At 41.5% G+C, this 18,495-nt stretch overlaps 1 protein-coding gene and 1 long non-coding RNA gene across 2 annotated transcripts in view; one reads left to right on the forward strand and one right to left on the reverse strand.

Moving 5' to 3' along the window:
- Positions 1 to 5,371, forward strand: part of LOC109956705 (uncharacterized) — an 86,503-nt gene extending 81,132 nt beyond the window's left edge. The window contains exon 4 of the long non-coding RNA XR_002274465.1: positions 5,331 to 5,371. This is a non-coding gene — a long non-coding RNA (uncharacterized LOC109956705). The remainder of the gene's footprint in view (positions 1 to 5,330) is intronic.
- The window catches only part of LOC109956527 (plexin-A2-like), a 74,483-nt gene that overhangs the window by 52,724 nt on the left and 3,264 nt on the right, over positions 1 to 18,495 (reverse strand). The window contains exons 2-3 of the mRNA XM_020593749.1: positions 6,782 to 8,137; positions 5,322 to 5,504 (exon numbers count right to left, since the gene is read on the reverse strand). Coding sequence (XP_020449405.1) covers positions 5,322 to 5,504; positions 6,782 to 8,026 — 1,428 coding nt within the window. The 5' untranslated portion in view covers positions 8,027 to 8,137. The remainder of the gene's footprint in view (positions 1 to 5,321; positions 5,505 to 6,781; positions 8,138 to 18,495) is intronic.

Consider the following 18,495-nt stretch of genomic DNA (forward strand, 5'->3'; position numbering starts at 1 on the left):
TTTGGGACTGATCATAAGATATACAAATCTAAGTCATGTACAAAAGGTCAGATATCATAGTTTAGGATGATGTTAATGGAGCCTCACAGTAGAATCAGTCCTATATTCACGTTTTATACACCGTTCAATCATGTACATTATGACCAGCCTGGTCGCAGTAATGTGCTGCTTTTCTGTCAACAACATCCAGGAAAACCATTTCCACTGCAGACCTGATTTCTGTGATTGTGCTCTCTGTTCCATTTAATGAAAGAATTTAAACACAGTAAGTGAATGGTAGTAGTCTCCTCTTCAGTAATGACACAAGGTGAATGTCATGGTTGCCCTAATGCACAAAGTGAATTAAAGATTGTAAACAGCTACTGTCAGGAATATTGTACAATCCTGCCTCGTCATGTGCATCTATCAAATGTTTCAGTGCTGCTATCAGTGGGTGAAACTTGACGCTGAACTATAATTCAAAACCCATATGTCATAGGTGAAGGATTTTCATTAAGCACTTGTCCACCTTCACTGCTCCACCACTTGCTACTATTCCTCACTGTAAATCATGGAAAGCTTTGTTAAACACTTTTGCTCAGTTCACTTGGTTGTCAGTGACTATGATTCAGTTATATTCCTAAGAGAGGTGTTTACATCAGTGAGCAATCACACCACTATCAAGATATGTGTGTGGTGTTTGTTTCTCATGGTGTTATGATGTTTGTTCTCCATTGCTGCTGAAACACTGAAATTTCCCCATTGAGGGATCAATAAAGTACCTACCTACCTACCTACCACTGTTCCAAATGCTACAGCGTCGTGGTGCTGCTGTTGATCTGCAGTCCAGCAGCGTCGGCCTCTGACTCAGTCATAACATCAGTTCCTTTCAGTCCAGTACAAAACGAGGCTGAGTTAAGTACTGTTGATAAGGTTAATAGCTCAGCAGCCACCTGTCTGCTAGAGTTATTGCATCGTGTTTATTACTGCCTTTTAGTCTTTCAGTCTGTTAAGTAAGCTTTTACAGGAAAGTAATAGCAGAGAGATGAGGTGATGATTCAGTACTTTCAGTCTCACTGCCTCTCTTATATGAGCATTTAACTATATATGAGTTTTGAATGTTTCCTTTGATACTAGCTCATATTTACAGTACTTAAATAGACATGCAATAGATGTATTGTGTGTGGAGAATAAACCATAATATAAACTGTATGTTGTACATCTCAGGTTTTGTTCTCTGTATTCGTCCAGAGTATCATGAGCAGAGTCATACCTCCAAACTCAAATGCACTTTTCTTTTGCTTTAAATGGTTAAAATGTTGATGTGACTGAATTGACTAAAATACTAACCTTGAGCTCACTGGGTCCTACTAGCACATAGCTAACCAATAGAAACTGTGCCATTCACAGAAAACTGCTTCTAACTATGCTTCATGTCTGAACATTGGAATAGACTGAACCAGGATCTGTAAGAGATAATGACTAATGACTTTTGAAATGATTCTCCTTATTAGCGTACACCATGCAAAGTGTAAAAACCCTTTTTCTGTTCAGCCCAGAGTTACTCACAGGGTCACATTACACAGCTGAAATCAGCAACCTATTCAACAAAACTGAGGCAGATGACAAAAATGTCCTGTTGCATCTGGAACAGGAGCAGCCAGTTCAAGAATCATTGATGGACATATCCATATGCTGCACAGAACCTGGTAGGACTGTTAGTTATCTCAGTGACTTCCCACCCTGATTACACCCTCCTGTGTTAGGCCTGACCTTTGCAATGGCCCTCCTGCTGGAGTGATCCGCTGTTGGCATTTATTGTCATGCCTCGTATCCGCTCAGCCTGTCCATTTGGGGGTGATGGAATAGGATTAGAGAGGTGACCTCGTGCTCCTCAGAGGCTCCTGGGAGTCTGAATCTTGGCTGCACGTTCTGTCAGTGTAATGACAAACTCTGGCCTTTACACACTCAGCACTTAAAGCAGTAATGATAGATTTCTCACTCTGCTCACCTGGGTTTACAGCTCCCTTCCTGAACACATGCAAAACATGCGTCTTCCTGTGTTTTTCTTGATTTGCATTTCTTCTCCTTCCTTAATCTATCCAGCTCTCTTTTTCTTGCTTAAAATCTGTCTTTCTACTTGTTGTTTTTGCCATTCCTCCCTTGGCCCCATTCTTCTCTTTGTCTGTCTCAGATTCTTTTTGTCAGGCCATCTTGTCTTTTTCCCAGATGGCTCATCCAATGAAAGAGTTGCAGTGATGCTCTCTGTGCTCCCAGTCTGGACCCATGTGTGTTGTGTGTCATAGATTGCCCCTCATAAGACTGACACCCCCAGGCTAATGTCACAGTCCTCTTCAGTCAGCTGCATGTCGTATGACTGTGCATTAAGTAGAGCACGCGGTGCTACCAAGTCAATTTGGTTAGACCAGAGAATGAGCCTGATAGAAACCTAATATTATATCATCACAGTGTACATTTGACATAAAACATGTTGGGCAATGAGCTAAATCAACTCCATAAACCACTCATAATGAGATTATTGTAAGTGTGTGGGCCTATAGATGCCTGTTTTCTGTACATAAATCAACATAAATTCTATTTTGTTGTTTTGCTTGCCTACCTTCATGTTAAAGTTCTTGTTCATTGATTTTCAGACTTATCTATACCTTAGTTAGGCATTTCATAGACCATTAAGGGGTTAGTAGGCGTCAAACTGAGTGCCTGTCAGATTGTAACCTCTCTCTATTTTGCTTTGTGTTCTAGCTATAAATGTTTTTGCCCTCACTTTTTTCTGGGTGGCAAGTGTGTCATACAAATTATTTCATTTCAAGTCTACCCAACTCTTTACATTTGTCAGTACTGGGGGTACAGCTCATGTCTCTTATAAGATCGTTCCTACGTCCTCGGTCCTCGGTCAACCAGAACGACTCCTGGGTCGACTGAGGACGTAGGATGTTTTGGCTCTGAGTGCCAAGGACGGTGCTGGAGGACCCATGACCATACACGAGACCATTCTTCACAGAGGTTTTTTGTGAACTTATATGCCCCTTTTTCAGAAATCAGCTGGTGATGGGACACTGAGGAAAGGACGTCTCGTGTCAGTAACATATCTCCTTGAGTCTTTTGTGCTCATATGTTTCTCCTCACACTAAGACACAAGGAAAAGATGCAAGTGAGAGAAACGATGGTGCTTAAAGAGACTTGGGATGTACCCTCTGTGTTCATCCTCATTCCCTATACCTGATGATGTAAGCACAGGATTAGCAGCAGAAAGAGGCTTGAAACCATCTCTTAACAAGGATAGACCTGAAACCAGGAGAAGCAAACGTACTCTTGGAAGAAAAGTATGTCTAATTTAGACAATGAATATTCTATTTAGACCTTTATAATGAATTTTTCTTGCTGTCAACACATGCTTTTTCTTCTCAGCCTGAGTCTTCCAAAATGGATTACACATATAAAGGTTCACAATAGACTGAGTAATTTCCTACAACAGCTGGGCACAGTTGTTTTTAGCAAATGTTACTCAGATGGGAGTAAAAAAAAGTGCATTTGTTGCAGACTGTTTACAGCTGCAGATTTAGTGCAGTACTGGGCATTAAGGCAGCAGAACAGTGCTTGTGGGATGGCTTAAAATAAACTACAGTGTCCTTGTTCACTGTAATGAAGAACAACGTGAACACTGCAGGTTACTGGTTTGTTTTAAATAGATTTTAGAAAGCAGTAAAGGTCTGTGACACATTTTTGAATATATATGCAAAATTAATAGTAAAGTCACTGTTGTAGTCATTTTAGTGATTTGTTGACAGTAAGTCTTCTTTTAAATAAAACCAAAAAAAAACTTTGAAACCAAGAAAAAACTCAAAAAACATGAGTATATTATTTAATTATTTCGGGACAACTATTAATTATTTAATACACCTACTTTAAAACAATAATAAAATGTTAAAAACATTTAAACACAAGTTAGAAATTTAAGAGAAGTACATTTTACTTTGAAATCATTGTATTTTGTTGTGCCTTATCAAGTGAAGTATTCAGGAGTGTTTGAACCTGAATCAGAGACACTTACAGATACTTACTAATTTGATGTTATTTATTGAAAATTCATGTAAAGTAGCTACACAAAGATAATGTTCAAAGTCAGTGAAGTGGTCCTTTAAATGCTTTGTAATGCTAAAAGCCATTTAAACCAAAACCCAGCAGGGCACTGTTAAACAAGAGGCACTAGAGCTGCATAATGTCCAGTTACTTTCAGATGATACAAAGAAAGCAAAGGAGCATGCATGTCCTTCAGTTTTGGCTCAGGTACTCGTGGATGGAGATTTACATCACTTTGTTCTCATCTAAGCTACAGTACCTTATGATTACCGTACTTTTGTTCAGCTGCATAATGTCCTACCATAATCATGTGATGTATTATACATAACCAGTTACGCTAATTCAATCATCAGTTGAGCAGATTATTGCATTAATTAGTGTTAATGGATTAAGGATAATTACTACACAAATGTGCCATGGTGTACAGTATTTTTCATGGACAGCTGATAAATTGTGTTACACAGTTTGGCAAAAACCTTTAACATGGTGTAGGTCAAAGGAGTGTTCCATCAATTTTGCAGTTGAAGTTCAATTTGTGTCATAGGGAGTAAGTACTATGTGGCTAAAACAGTCATTTCCACTGTGGCTCTGGAGAAGATTTGTTACATATGAAAATAATAGAATCTGTGTTTGTAACTGTGTTACAAACTATGGACATGGAGTTTGAATGACAGACAGAAGGGTCTGCAAAAAAATGCTCTGGGTTGCATTGTGGGAAATGCAGTTCCTAGTATTTTTGGAGCGTGCGTCTGCATACAGGGAGGCCAATTTAGGATATCTCTCTCAGTTTTGACTGTTCTTTTGATAGTCTGTCACAGGTCTAGAGACTTTATGGAAGTAAAATATTAAATTGCTGGAGTACTCTTTTAATGTTGAATATCAAATGTTGCCATCCATCCCAAACATCAAACCCTGATTCTAGCAACAGATTATTTTTGGATTCAGTATGTAGGATAATCTGGTAATCAAACAAATTGTTGTTGTAACAATGACTTGCCTGTCCACTTAGATCATTTTCTGGTCACACACCTAGACGTTACATTAACATTTTTTACCTTTATCCTGATAAAGATACCCACTTTTATTGGCCAAGTATGTTACACACACAATTTGCCTCTGGTACAAAACCGAGGCAGCCATATGCATCTCTTCAGTTAGCAGCTCCAGTCAATCAGACCACATAAGATACAGATTAAAGCTTCTTATGCTCACAGTGTCTGTCCGTGTGTTTCTGCTCTCACCTTCTTCAGCCGTCCACTTCGGGTGCCCAGGAAAACCACGCTGTGTCCATTGTAGACATAGGAGGTAACAGAGGTCAGCCTGTCTCTGCTCTCGGTGTACATTGTCCGACCCGACACCAACTGTGAACCCCCCAGGGGCTGGTTTATGTCCAGGCCGCAGAAGTGATCATCTATGGGTACGGGCTGTGTAGTGAGAGGGAGGGTTGAGATGCATGTTGGGGGTGAAGATGAAGTAAGCATTAAGAGTATAAAGGCAGAGAGGTGTGTTTGTTTTAGAGGATGTGAGGACAAAAATAAGAGAAGAGATGTGAAGACGGAGGGATGGAAAAGGCGAGAGAATGAAAGGCAGGATGTCAGGTACAAGGAGGGAAGGTGGAGGTAAAGAGCAAGGAAAGAGCATAAGTAGGAGCCAAACAAGGACTGAGAACACTGTAGACATGTGCAAATGTAGGAAGAGAATTCAAACTGACCTCTGGTAAGGCTAATGTACATTAATGTTAATTGTTAACAATTAATTATTGTTATCACCCCATCCCCCCTTTATTTTGCCAGGAAATCTAGAACTGTACAATCTGATTTTAAAATCAGAATTCTGGCTTTTTTCTGATCTCAACACCACACCAAAATGTCTTATGGGTGTTCTTTTGCACTAAGTAATTAAATGTGTTACCAAAAAACAGACTCTAATTACATCTTAACAAAACTGAACCAGTGGGTTTCACTTACAGTCCATTTTAGGTATAACACACTCTGGTTAACAGCGCAGTGAAAATTAAGTATTGAATTATGTATCTCCTTCCTCTCCAGGTGCTTTTATGAATAGCATTACATCTTATTTGTTTGATGGCATGGTGGAATTAAAGCATGTACTGGGAACCACTAGAGCAATGGATGTGATGAATCTAATTGTTTTCATTGCTCACTTCATCTTGTTGCCATTAAAGCCACACATTATGCAGAATTAAGGCTTTCACAAAGGCACAAACTTGGGACTTTTACAAGAAAGCCCTTTTCTCAAGTTCAAGAACAGATCTCAGAGGGTTCCAGTAATGCCAACAGCAACAAGAGCAGATGGATAGAGATAGGACAAGAGAAAGGGGAGGAGAGGAAGGTGGGAGTCAGTACTAAAACCCCTGAATGAAATCAAAGCTCCATACAAAACTCCTGTGATTAGCATTGTGGAATTCAGCTCCTTCAGTTCTTCTACTTTTGTGGGATCCTGAAAAACTGAATGATGTCTTCAGCACAGCATGGGCTGGCTGCCTGTTAGCTATTTAGGCTGCAGTCACAGTTGTGGATACTCAAAGAGCTGACTTTCAGTAAATCAATATCAGTGCTTGTGGGTTTTTCTAGTTCATCTAAATGTGTGTGTCTATATGCAGCTTTGTGTGGCAAAATCAAAGGGTTCACAAGGATCCAGTTGTTCTCCGTCTGCCTTTGTCTCTCTACAGTCCACCTACCGCCTTGGTGCACTGCACGTCCTTTCCCAGCAGCCAGTGCAGCTCCAGGTTTCCCTCTCCCTGGTAGCAGGACTGTAGCCGCTCCTTGATGCGTGCATTGATGTCTTGGATGGTGAAGATGCAAAGAGCAGAGTGATCTGGGGGTTCGTGGTACTGTTTCTGTCCCTTGGAGAACACAGCAAAGAGCACATCCTCTTGAATGCTGATGTTAAGCGATTTTGCCAGAACCCTGCCAGCCTTGGACAGGTAAGCGGCCTGCAGCAGTCTGTACTCCTCGCCTCTGTGTATACACCCCACAGGAAGTGACACGTAGGAGTGGAACTTCTTGTCACCTTTGCAGAGCCGAATGATGCGGGAAGTGTAAAACAAGTCGCCATGTGAGCTGCCTGCAGGCATCCCGTTCTCTGGAGTCTCTGGCTGGACGGTCATGAAGTAGACGAAGCTGCCACTTGCAAAGCCATAGATGTAGTAGATGTCAAAGTATGGGACAAGAGCCAATGTGTCAGAGGGGATTTTGATGAGAGATGAAACAAAGTCAGTGTGGAGCTCATAGTCCAGCATGGCGGATGATTCTGGGTCACGAGGCAGCTTGCGGCTGGAGATAGTTGGGAAGTAGTCCTGCTTGCCTCCAACAGCTGTGCCAATATACAGAGTGGCATCCTGGCCCTGTGAGGGCACAACAACCCCATACATCGTGCCTGTCTGGTTGTCACTGGACAGGTAGTGTTCCTTCTTATGTGTGGGCTCCACAAGGATGAACAAGTCATCCAACCTCATCAGCTTGCAGACACCCTGGTACAGGCTGCCACAAGCCAGCAACCGGTTGTGAGAGTAGTCAATGAGCAGTAGTTTATTAACATTGTCAGTAGAGGCCAGAGGCTCAGAGCAGGGCTGGACAATCAGTGGAGGGTAACATGCTTTGTTGTCATACTCAGGCCCTGTATCATGGGACACCGAGAGGGTGAGATTAGCCGACAACTTGTAGATGCGGTTGACAGCTCCGACATACAGGGCCCCAGTGGACTGATGCACAGTTAGGTGGTTCAGCGGCCACTCCCTCCTTTCTGATTGGAAGGTGTTCAATGTCTGTCCAACAGTCATCTTTTGACTCACAGTGATTAAAGTCAGTAGCCACAGTGCCATGGGCCATGACATGACCATCAGAGGACTGTGACCTTTAGTGAGGGCACAGTAAGTCCATCTTTTCTCCAGGCACGTTCCCATCCCAACAGGGCTCCACGCCATACAGAGCTCAGACAAAACACCTGGAATAGTGTGTCAGCAAGGAGCAGGATTGTGCTGAAAAAGATGAGATGAGGTGCCGTCTTGTCTTTCTTCAGTGATTTTCACATTATTCTGAAAGAGAAAAGAGAGATATTTGTTTTTAACTCAAAAGGTCCTTGATTCTTTTGAGAATGAAAAACTGCTTTCAGGGTATCATTAGACACTTCTAAAACCTAGAAATGTATGCACTTGTTTTCCCCTCTATCTCTGCTTAATCAGACACATGAGACATCAAATCTACCAGTATTTGTGGTTTATGAGGGCCAGTATAGAAAAGAGAGGCCAAAAACAAATCTTTTCTATAGGAGGGTGATGAATGAAGATGCTGTAAGGAGGCTAAAAGAGGATTTTATGGGGCAAAACTGGGAATCAGTTTACAGAGAGGAAGACTTAGACAAAGCATATGAGCAATTTTTAAATATATTTAAGAAAGTATATGACAGGAACTGTCCTGAATACTTTCGCAAGGCACTGTACCTATAGTAAGTGTAGTAACTCATGATCAAACAGCAGAACTGGTGCTAATGCACTGGGGCTTTACAAGAGCACTTTATCAAAGACCACTGGGTGAGAAATGGTTTTGGTGTTTATACACCCCTTCTCTATTGTGTTGGTGTTTGAACGAGCGTGGGCAGTGCTCAGTTCCTATACACACACACACACAGAGCATACAGCTGCTATCGCAGCTGTGGGGGCTGGGAGTACAGGAGAAGTGAAGGTGAAACCTTTGGCTGAAGTTTGCAATACCTATGCTCATTACTGTATGTGCAATAAAATTGTCATGAGTAAAAAGCTAGTAGGAGTATTTAAAGCACCTTCTAAACAAGCATAAACTTGCTTGGTCAGTGTTTTGCCCAAGGACACTTCGACACGTGGACTGCCGGCACCGAGATTCGAACCGTCAATCTTCTGGTTGGGAGATGACTGCGCTGCCCAACGCGCCACTGTCACCTCCCCAGTCTTTGCTCACTCTCACGAGTGCCCCCTCAAAACAAATGTGAGCATAGAGCTCTGTGTGCTCTAGGATTTATAACATTACAGTGTTGGGGGGTGGCATTACGTTAAGGACACTCCAGTGTGTCATCAAGCCATGCTTTGTGCCCCAGCCAGAAATTTCTGAGCTCCAAAATGATGAAATGGCTCTTTTTCACATTTTTAGCAACTATTTTCTGACATGTACAATGTGTTTAGAAACAAATCACTGATTTGGCTTTACCCTGACTTTAATTCTACCCTTAACCTTCAAACCAACACTTAACCTTCTGATAGCCCCTTGAACTAGTGAGGATCAGTCAAAATGTTTTCACAGTGATGTCAACAAAAAGATGCGCGCACACACACACACACACACACACACACACACGACAGTCAGCAGCCCTCCAGGATCTTGGCTCCTCACAAAAATAGTCACAAGGGTACATACACACACAATGAACAACTGAAACTGTGTGTACAGGATGTGAGGTTGGAGGTCATGGAGGTTGTGTGGGTGGTAAGTTACACAAGCATATCTCTGTCTCTGTAAAACAGCACAGACCCATGGAAATGTTTGCTGCAACCTTTAAACAGGCTCTAAATATTTATGCAATTGCAAATGCATTATACTCAAGCTCTTAGAGAATGTAAGATGGCTGTAGGAATAAACATGAGTGTCATCAACTAACATCATCCATTTTTACAGCTGGAGGGTTGGTTAATACAGTTAGGGTTAGACTACTATTTTTTTTTTTTAATCTTTTTTTATTATAGCTTTTTCCTTCAATTCTGTCAATTCTTACTGTAACCAAAGGTCACAGTAGTTTAGTTAACCACTGAAACGTGCATCAATGTTGTTACTAACATTACATGGATGGCTAAATAAATGTCAAGCGCAGACTGACTTAATGTGTATTTACAGTCCTTCATAGACACACTCAAGTCATGCTGTTAACAAACAAACAAACAAACCAACACCAGCAAAACCATAACCCCTGCTTTGGTGGAGGTAATTAATATTTATGACTACTCGGCAAACTCTATTTGTTGATGAAGACCATGAGGTCCACATAAAAATGACAAAATTACAACCTAAATTTGGCAGAATTGTGACCAATCATGTGATGCCAACTTTGTGTACATATTGGTACAGACACAATTCTGTCAGTTCTCAAAAAGTAGTATGCAGTGAGTAAGTTGATGTAATTTAATAATGTACATAGTTGAACAGATTGCAGTAAGGTTAAAACAAACATTTAAAATATTAAATTTATTAAACCATGGCTTGATCCGATCTGGAGCACTGCTGAAGTTATGCAGATTTTGTCTAGCCTTAAACGAAACCATTTCCAGAGTCAACATTAAATTATGTTACCATTCAGAGCGGAGACCACCATCTTGATTGGTTTGAGTCCCTGTAGTTGAAGCAGCACATCTAAGTTGGTTCCAACCATCTGGTCCATGCTTCCCCATATTTAGTATGGACTGCTACATGATGACCTGAGAGGTTTATAGACATGACAACTGAGAAAAATAATATCAGTTTCATCTGGCCACAATGTGGCTCAGGAGATAGAGCGGGTTGTTTCCTAACCGGAGGGTTAGCGGTTTGATTCCCGGCTTGTCCAGTCAACATGTCGAAGTGTCCTTGAGCAAGACACTGTACCAGTTGCTCCTGGTGATGTCACCGGTGTGTGAATGTGTGTGTTTTTGGGAGTGCAAATGGGTGAATGGCCAAATAGTGTGAAAGCGCTTTGAGTGTGCTGTAAAGCATAGAAAGGCGCTATACAAATATAAGACCAAGACCATTATATTTCATATTTTGTAAGAGAGAACTAACTGGAGCTTATTGCCTGAACAAAGCAGTGTCACAGTGTAGCTGTGCCATCCCTCAGTTTGAACGGCTAATTAAATGATTCAAATGTATTAATTATGCATCCGTATTTTAGGTTCCCTGTTTTCCTTTCTCCCCTCCACCTTGTTCATTTAAATGGTTGAATCCAGGAGGAATTAATCACTCTCCACTGCAGCTGACATTCCTAAATTAATCAGGCTTTTCCAGGGATGGCATCTCATTAGAGATTCAGAACCAGGCAGCACCAACCCTCACACTTCCCTGTTTAATTGCATTAGCATGTTTTATGTAGATATTTCCAAGGGACAAACAATGCCCCTCAAATACATGATGGACTGGAGGGTTAGACACATGAGGAATGATGTGTGATTTGTTTACAGATTTTGCTTCCTGTGTCATAACTGAGGTGTGATGTATGTTTTAGTCTGATGCAAGGTGTTTTTTAAGTAGATGAGGTAAAATTAGCTCATTTGGATAAAAAAAAACAACTAGTTTTTATCTCAAAATAAAGACAGATGCTTAGTGAAGGAAACAGCCTAGATAACGTTGCTTCATGTACACTGTTACTTCACTGAAGTCCATTAATGGAGTAATAAATCTGCCTGCATAGGGACGCATAGGACGGACCATAAATTAGCACACATCATCCTAAATCTTTTCTGTGTGCCACCAGAAGCTTCCGTCTTGCTCCCAAAGGTTGTTTCTAGCTCCCCTTTGTCCTCTCCAGAACCATGCCAACAGCCCCTTAACACTTTTCTAATAATACTTTTTTTAAAAATCATCCAAGCATCTAAGTGTCCTCTAAAGATATCCTGCCAAATGCTAGAAGGATTTAGCTCAAAAACAACTGTCATTTCTGGCTCGAATTAACATAAGCAGGGTGTTTTCTCAGTGAGACATCCTGATAGAAGTAAAGGTTAAATGAAAACAGCCATGTCAGATCCTAATATGGGGGTCACGGTGCACTGGATGCTCTCCATTGACTGACTAACAGGATGTCTGGCTGAGTTGAGCTGCAGCCATGGATGGAGCGGATGGACTGACACTGAGCTGGCTGGGCCAACTCCAGCTCCACTTCAGCATCTCCAGTCCATCTGCCCCCACCGCGCTCACACTGAGGGAGAAGTCACCCGAGTGTCTCGACCTACTCTGCTCACTTTGGCAGGCTCAGTGTGAGCAACTGAACGAGTAATTGGCCACCGAAGAATAGTATCTGTAGCACGCTGCATTTCATCCTGAACTTCAATGTCTGCATTGCTTAATTGATAAGATATGAGATTTTCACAAACCTCTACAAATCAACCTTCCCCACTTTTTTTTCTTGACCATTTTTTCCCCAACATCACACAAAAACTGTTTGCTTTTATTAGTTCTCAGGAAGCTGAGATTTGGCAGAACATGTTGGCTCTAATATTTGCAGCTTCTTTATTTTGGGCAAAATGGTGTCCAGCAAGCCTTCTACAAATCCCTAGAATCATCTGTTCTGCAAGCTAATGAGTCCCTGAACCAGTTTCTGTGTTGATATAACCATAATACTCATTCATTTGTCCTTTTTATGTGAGAACCAGATGAAAAGGCTACTGAGGCATTTGGAAATGTTTTCAGATAAAGCTTTCACTTTTTGTCGGCCTCTAGGTAAACTCAAACATAAACACTTTGCAGCATTCATGTGCATGTTTTGTGTGGTCACTGGAAACCTTTACTCCTTTGTTTAAAGCTTTCTTCTGCTTTTTGACGTAGAGTGTTTTAGTGTGAAGGGCAACTCTGGAGCACTGAAGAGCTGTAACAGTGGGCGTTAGAAAACAGAAATCTGACTCAGTCCTTTGTGCATATTCTTGAGCTGCCACAAAAAGAAGCAGAAAATTGATTTTATGTTTACCAAATTAGCTAGGATTGTCTTTACTTTGTGGTGTCCATCAGAATTGCATTACTTAAATCACACTACAGGTTCACTTCCAGGTGTCATTTGCGCCGTAATCTTATCAGATTCTCAAGCACTGTCCTTTTCTCAACTAGAAATCATGAATAGACAGCGATCTTGTGGTTCGTCAGCAAATAGCAGACCAAATGATCTTTGCAAAAGCAGGTTTAATTGCGGCATGACCTTAAACAACAGACACTGGCAGTGCCACCCGGAGGTTAATTCAATGTTGGAGAGTTTCCAGTCAACCCCGCACAGGAATTACAAAACAGGGGAGAAAAACAAGAGGAGAAATTAGGAAGTGCTGGTGGCAGACGAAGTCGGGCAGGCATGCAGGGAAGCAGGAGCCTCATCGTTTCATCCATTTCTGTTGTGCTGGCTTTGGTCACGTCTAAGGCGTGCAGTCATGCTGCTCAGTGTTTACCCTGGATTATAGAGACAGCTCTTTGCCCTGCGCAGTCCTCCCAGCTGAATTCTCCAGCTCCCCACTCAGACACGCTCCAGCCCAGACGTGACTCATTCACACTCAGATACAGGAACATGGTTTGCTGAGACCTCTGGGGATGTGATTTCTCAGCGGGCACCAGTCACAATGCAGAAGAGGGAAATGCCGGCCTGTCGCGCTCTGCAAACACGACCCTTTGACCTGGATCAAGAACCAAACCCATCCTTTGGCTTCATATTTTATTGGGGTGAAATGTTGTCATAGCTTCTGTAGCACCCTGATAGGCATGATTCATTGGACAAAGGGCACGGTTAGCTTCTTTTTTTTTAAATCTCTTGTTTGTTTGACATATCTGCCATCAGAGATGAGCTCAAATGCTTTAAGGGGATATTTCTTTGTTAGTCTGGCCATGTACATCATTTTCATCGCTGACTCAAATTTGATAGCATGAAGCTGTGCTCCATCAGTGACTAAGCCACAGGTCAGCAAGCATTTTTGTTGTGCTAAATTCACACATTCTAGTAAGTGTAGTGAAATTACAAATGAGCTGTCGTGAATAACATCACTAATGGAAAACCTCATTACTGGGTTTTTAGTGATTTGTACATTTTCTGTTGTAGTGGAGATTGTTCCTTTGTGGGCAGAGACCTAATGGGTTTATAAAGCCTGATAAAATCAAATGGATCATGTCACAAGGCACTGTCTTTAAGAAGTTTTCAACAACATCCAAAGAGATGGTGCAACATGGTCTTTTCTCTTAATAGAAAGAGTTGGTGCAACATGGAGCACTGTTTTCAAGTTTATCTTGTTTATGTTTTGGATTATAGTTTTGTGTGAAATTGAGAACACTGTCTACAGACTGCGCCTGTGATCTTTTTAAAGGTCAGAAGATACCTCTCTGTTCTCACACTTAGTCAACAATGAGAGTCATTGTCACTCGCATCAGAGGTGTTAAATACATTTTTTGTTTTTTTGTTTTTTGTGGTCTAGGCTACACAAGACTACACAAAAGCAATAAGACCATGGGGGCAGGAAAGTGTGTGAATTACAATAGTCATAACGGCTGTTCTCATGATTACAAGCCAGCTGGGTAGAAACACACAGGGCTTTTTGTGTGTGTCAGTAGGTTTTTCAAGATGGAGCTGCTGATGGAAGTTAAAAGTCAGTTTATGAAGTTACTTTTTTTTAAGCTGCAGGAACTTCCTGTTCCTGTACTGTGCTTAGCACGTAAACTCACATGGCCTGATGAGATACTTTTGTCTATGGGTTTTCTACAAATCCACATGGACCGCTCATTGGGGGAGGGCCAGCATCATACACATCACACGTGAATGAGCTAGGAGGGCGCCAGATGCAACAGAACCTGACTTCCAAAAGAATAGATGAAGGCAATTAGCAGATCTGTTTACAATGTTTTGGAGACAGAAGTAGGTCAGATGTGGCAGAGACAGGAGGGAGGAGGCAGCCAGCGAGCCAGAGCCAGAGGCTGTCACTGGTACCTACAGTGATGAGTTGGGGAATTAGGACATGAAAATGCCGTCTTTATTAACAATGACTTTTAAATGAATGTCATATTGAGTCACATGGGACCGGTGGGGTTTATTAGAAAAAGCTGTTTTGTGATCAGTCCACTGTATTTTATCTGCAGCTGTGTTGTGGAGCCCAAGGCGACGTGCTCCGCTTCATAAGGCCCCGTCACAGAAAAACAGACTCTGGCTTCAGTGAGCGTAATGTGTAGTGTGGATGCTCACACTGTAGATACCCACAGGATATGTTCACTTTCATGCCACACAGTGACTTTTTGTGATAGTTGGCCTGTGGTTAATTTTCATCACTATGTTCTACGGTTTGAACATCAGTGCTTCCCCCAAACATTTCTCTCCATCGGGAGGAAAAGATCTTGCATCCAGTGTTTAGATTATAGACACAAACACTTGCGAGTAGTGGTGCACGTGTTTTCTGGTAACAATGTGAATTCATTTAGTTTTTCTGGCGTGGTCAGTGTGTCCCATGATTTTGTATTAACAAGAGCAAGCCATGTTTTTTTCATGCTTGTTTAGTTTATTGATCAGGGCAGTGCAGCTTTAGGACTCTCTAGCCCACTACAAATCTTGATGGTAGAGTAGTGAGGGGTGTCTGCAGGGAACAGTAAAACAGCACTATGTCATCTCAACGCGCTCCGCTCCTAATAACAGCAGGATGCTTCGAGGGACCCGGGCAAAGGCAAATGTGACATAAGGGACCAATTCCAACACATTGCCACAACAGAGTCAGCAGCCTCCTCTGCAATGCATTCCATTATCTCAGGGCGTATGCATTATACATGCAGATGCAGTACTATATCTGAAATTGCTGTTAAGAGCAAGGGACAGATGAAGGGCACTGCTGCCACAGTCAGATTTAACCATGCATGCCTTTCTCCTCCCTTCCCTCTTCTCAGCTCTGTCTCCTCTTCCATAAATCTCATTGTCGGTCTTCCCTGGTTAATGGTGACCTCAAGCAGGCTCCTCTCAACTGCTGAAGCCCTGGTGCTGCATGTATGATGAACATAGAGGGGAAAGTCAAAGTGACCTCCAGCGTCGTGATGAAAACCCATGCAGCCTGAGTGCAATAGAGGGTCATCTATAATTCAGTGACCACAGAAGAAGACAGAGCAAGTTAGGTTTTCTTTGGAACAACATGTGAACTGTACTGCAGCAGCTGCCCAGCACCCCTGACTCTTAACTTCACTTACTAGAAGTACAAGAAGAAAAGGGGGTAAACAGAGGAGTCTGCCTGGGCCTCAGAATGATCTACGGACAGTGCAGCTGAAGGCAGTAGAGAATGAGAGTGGTGAAATGTGAGCTGTATTCTCAAGTACAGAAGTAGACAGGTACAGAATAGCTCTAGTTGTGTTTTTGTACTGTAAGAGGACTGTCTGTTAGCCATTTGTATTTGGCTCAGTACAGTAACTACCAGCCTGATGTTCAGCCCCTAGCATAGCTGTAATTTTATTGTCTGTCCCTGAGTTTCTGACATTCCCTTTTCTGTAGAACAGAGTTGTTTGTCTGCTCACATTGATTCAGTCACAGATGTGCAGGGCTATATTGCTTTTGCATGCATAAATCAAAGAGACCTGACAGGGAAAATACATTACATTTAGCAGAGACTGGACCTCAGCGAATGTATGAATGAGAATAATAGTACACAGTGATGCAGAGCGAAGCTGTGAAGCACCTATGTCCATAATTCCCACACCACTATACGCACAAATCATAGAAGTTATTCCAAAGAAGCCCATGTTTTTCCTCAGGCTTGCTCACTTTTTGTCCATATGGCTTTGTGGGGTGGAGGATGCCAAGGTTGGAGGTAGCTGGCACGAATAATTATGATCAAAGAAATTACAGTGCAAAAGGAACAGCTGCTACCTCCACTGCTGACAAATCACTGTGAGCAAGAAAAGACAGCAGTAGACAGTGAGCAAGAGAGAGAAACAGGAAAGAGGAGGAGAGATGGTGCATGCTCTACTGTTCAACAACTCTCCCTCTAAGTGTCTGCTGCTCCAAAACGCATTTAGCATTTAATCCACAGTGCAAATAAAGCCTCTGGTGGTCATTCATTTAAAAGCTGTACAAATATAAGCATCTGCCCAGATTATCTCACTCTGTCTCCATGGTTGACCCAGCTCAGCTTGTCCCAAACTCTAACCTACTCTGAAATTCTGTCCCAGTCTCTGACTGTAATTCTGGGCTAATGCAGAGAAAATTCCTCACAGTTAAGAGATAGAAATAGCCTGATTAAAAGTACAACACCCTAGGGGGACAGAGGTCTATGAGGACTGCAAACACAGGTGGATTTTCCAAAAACAGAAATTCACTGGAAGGCAAACAGGATACAGGTTTTTGAAATCTTTTTCTTTACAAAAGCTCCTTCAGGGATAAGATGTACTGGGAAAACAGTAAAGAACTGACAGTGAATACACCACAGAGAACATTTCCCTTCACTTACAGCCTGTCCTACTTGATAGGAATTGATCCTCAAATTAAAATTGAATTCTCCAAGTCTATTAAGTAAGACCAGTCCCACCTGGTTTGCGGCTGCCAAGGGCTGATAACTACAGCAGGTTTGGCTATAGACCAGGTACTATGGGCTTCTGGACACATAGGTAACTTGACTGGGACCATTTTGCAGATGTTCCCACAAAGCAACCACACTGGGGGTTTATGGGGGAACTGTTAGCCTTTTTGTTAGACCAGCCCAAGTAACTCAGCAGGTGTCTGATTGCCAAACTGTGGCTTTAACATTTCCCCAGACTGTAATCCCAAGTCACAAAGGAAAAGCTATTTGAATTTCTTCTATAATTCCATACAAATGTAGATTTTTTTTGATATATATAACTATAAACTTACATAAATGTTATATTTTTAAAACACATTTCAGCACTTGAAAATATACAAACATGGTGTATTTGTAATGGGTGACCACTCAGACTTCCTGTCATGTTCTTTGTAGACCAGGAGGGGACTGTGGAAAAGTTACTGATGTTATTATTTATTGGGAATTTCACCTTGCATCTACTGATATGCCGTGGTTCAAAGATTAAATTTTTTATGAACTAAAAATGTTTGAGTTGGAAGCGCTTGCTGAAATGGGGGACAATAGAAAGTTGTAAGTAAAATGACAGATTTGCCACATTTTCATTGCATTAAGATCAATTTCCATGTCATATAACACATTTTCCAATATTTGCATTTCTATTTCTATATGAAATTGTGGCAATTAATAGCTAATTTCAGTGTTTCAAGACTCCTATTTTTAGTTCCCTCATCTTGAGATGTAAAAAATAAAAAAATATATATATTTTTTTAAATCACACTACCATTGAAACCTGACATGTAGCTAAAGGTGTAGCCACTCCAGTATTTTGTACTGCAATTCCATAAAATTGGCCCAGGTAAGCTTAAAAAATACTGAATGTTATACTTCCCTACAACTTGATAACAGTCTTTTTGTTAGACCCCTTCCTGCCTAATAAAAACCACTGTCCTTCAGACTTCATGCTCTGAGTTTATAAAGCAGTTTCTGCAAGTCCTGGTAGCATTTTGGAGTTATTTTTTTCAACCTTTAAACAAAACTCCCTCCAGAGCTAGAAAAGACAAATTTTCAGAGGTTTCCCTAAGCTTATGAATAGCCTGATCTTCTTGTATAAAACAGTGGAGTGCCCCTTTGAGAAAAAAAAGTGGCTAAAAAGGTTT

This window comes from Monopterus albus, unplaced genomic scaffold (assembly GCF_001952655.1).
Source record: "Monopterus albus unplaced genomic scaffold, M_albus_1.0 scaffold1.1, whole genome shotgun sequence".
Lineage (NCBI taxonomy): Eukaryota > Metazoa > Chordata > Actinopteri > Synbranchiformes > Synbranchidae > Monopterus > Monopterus albus.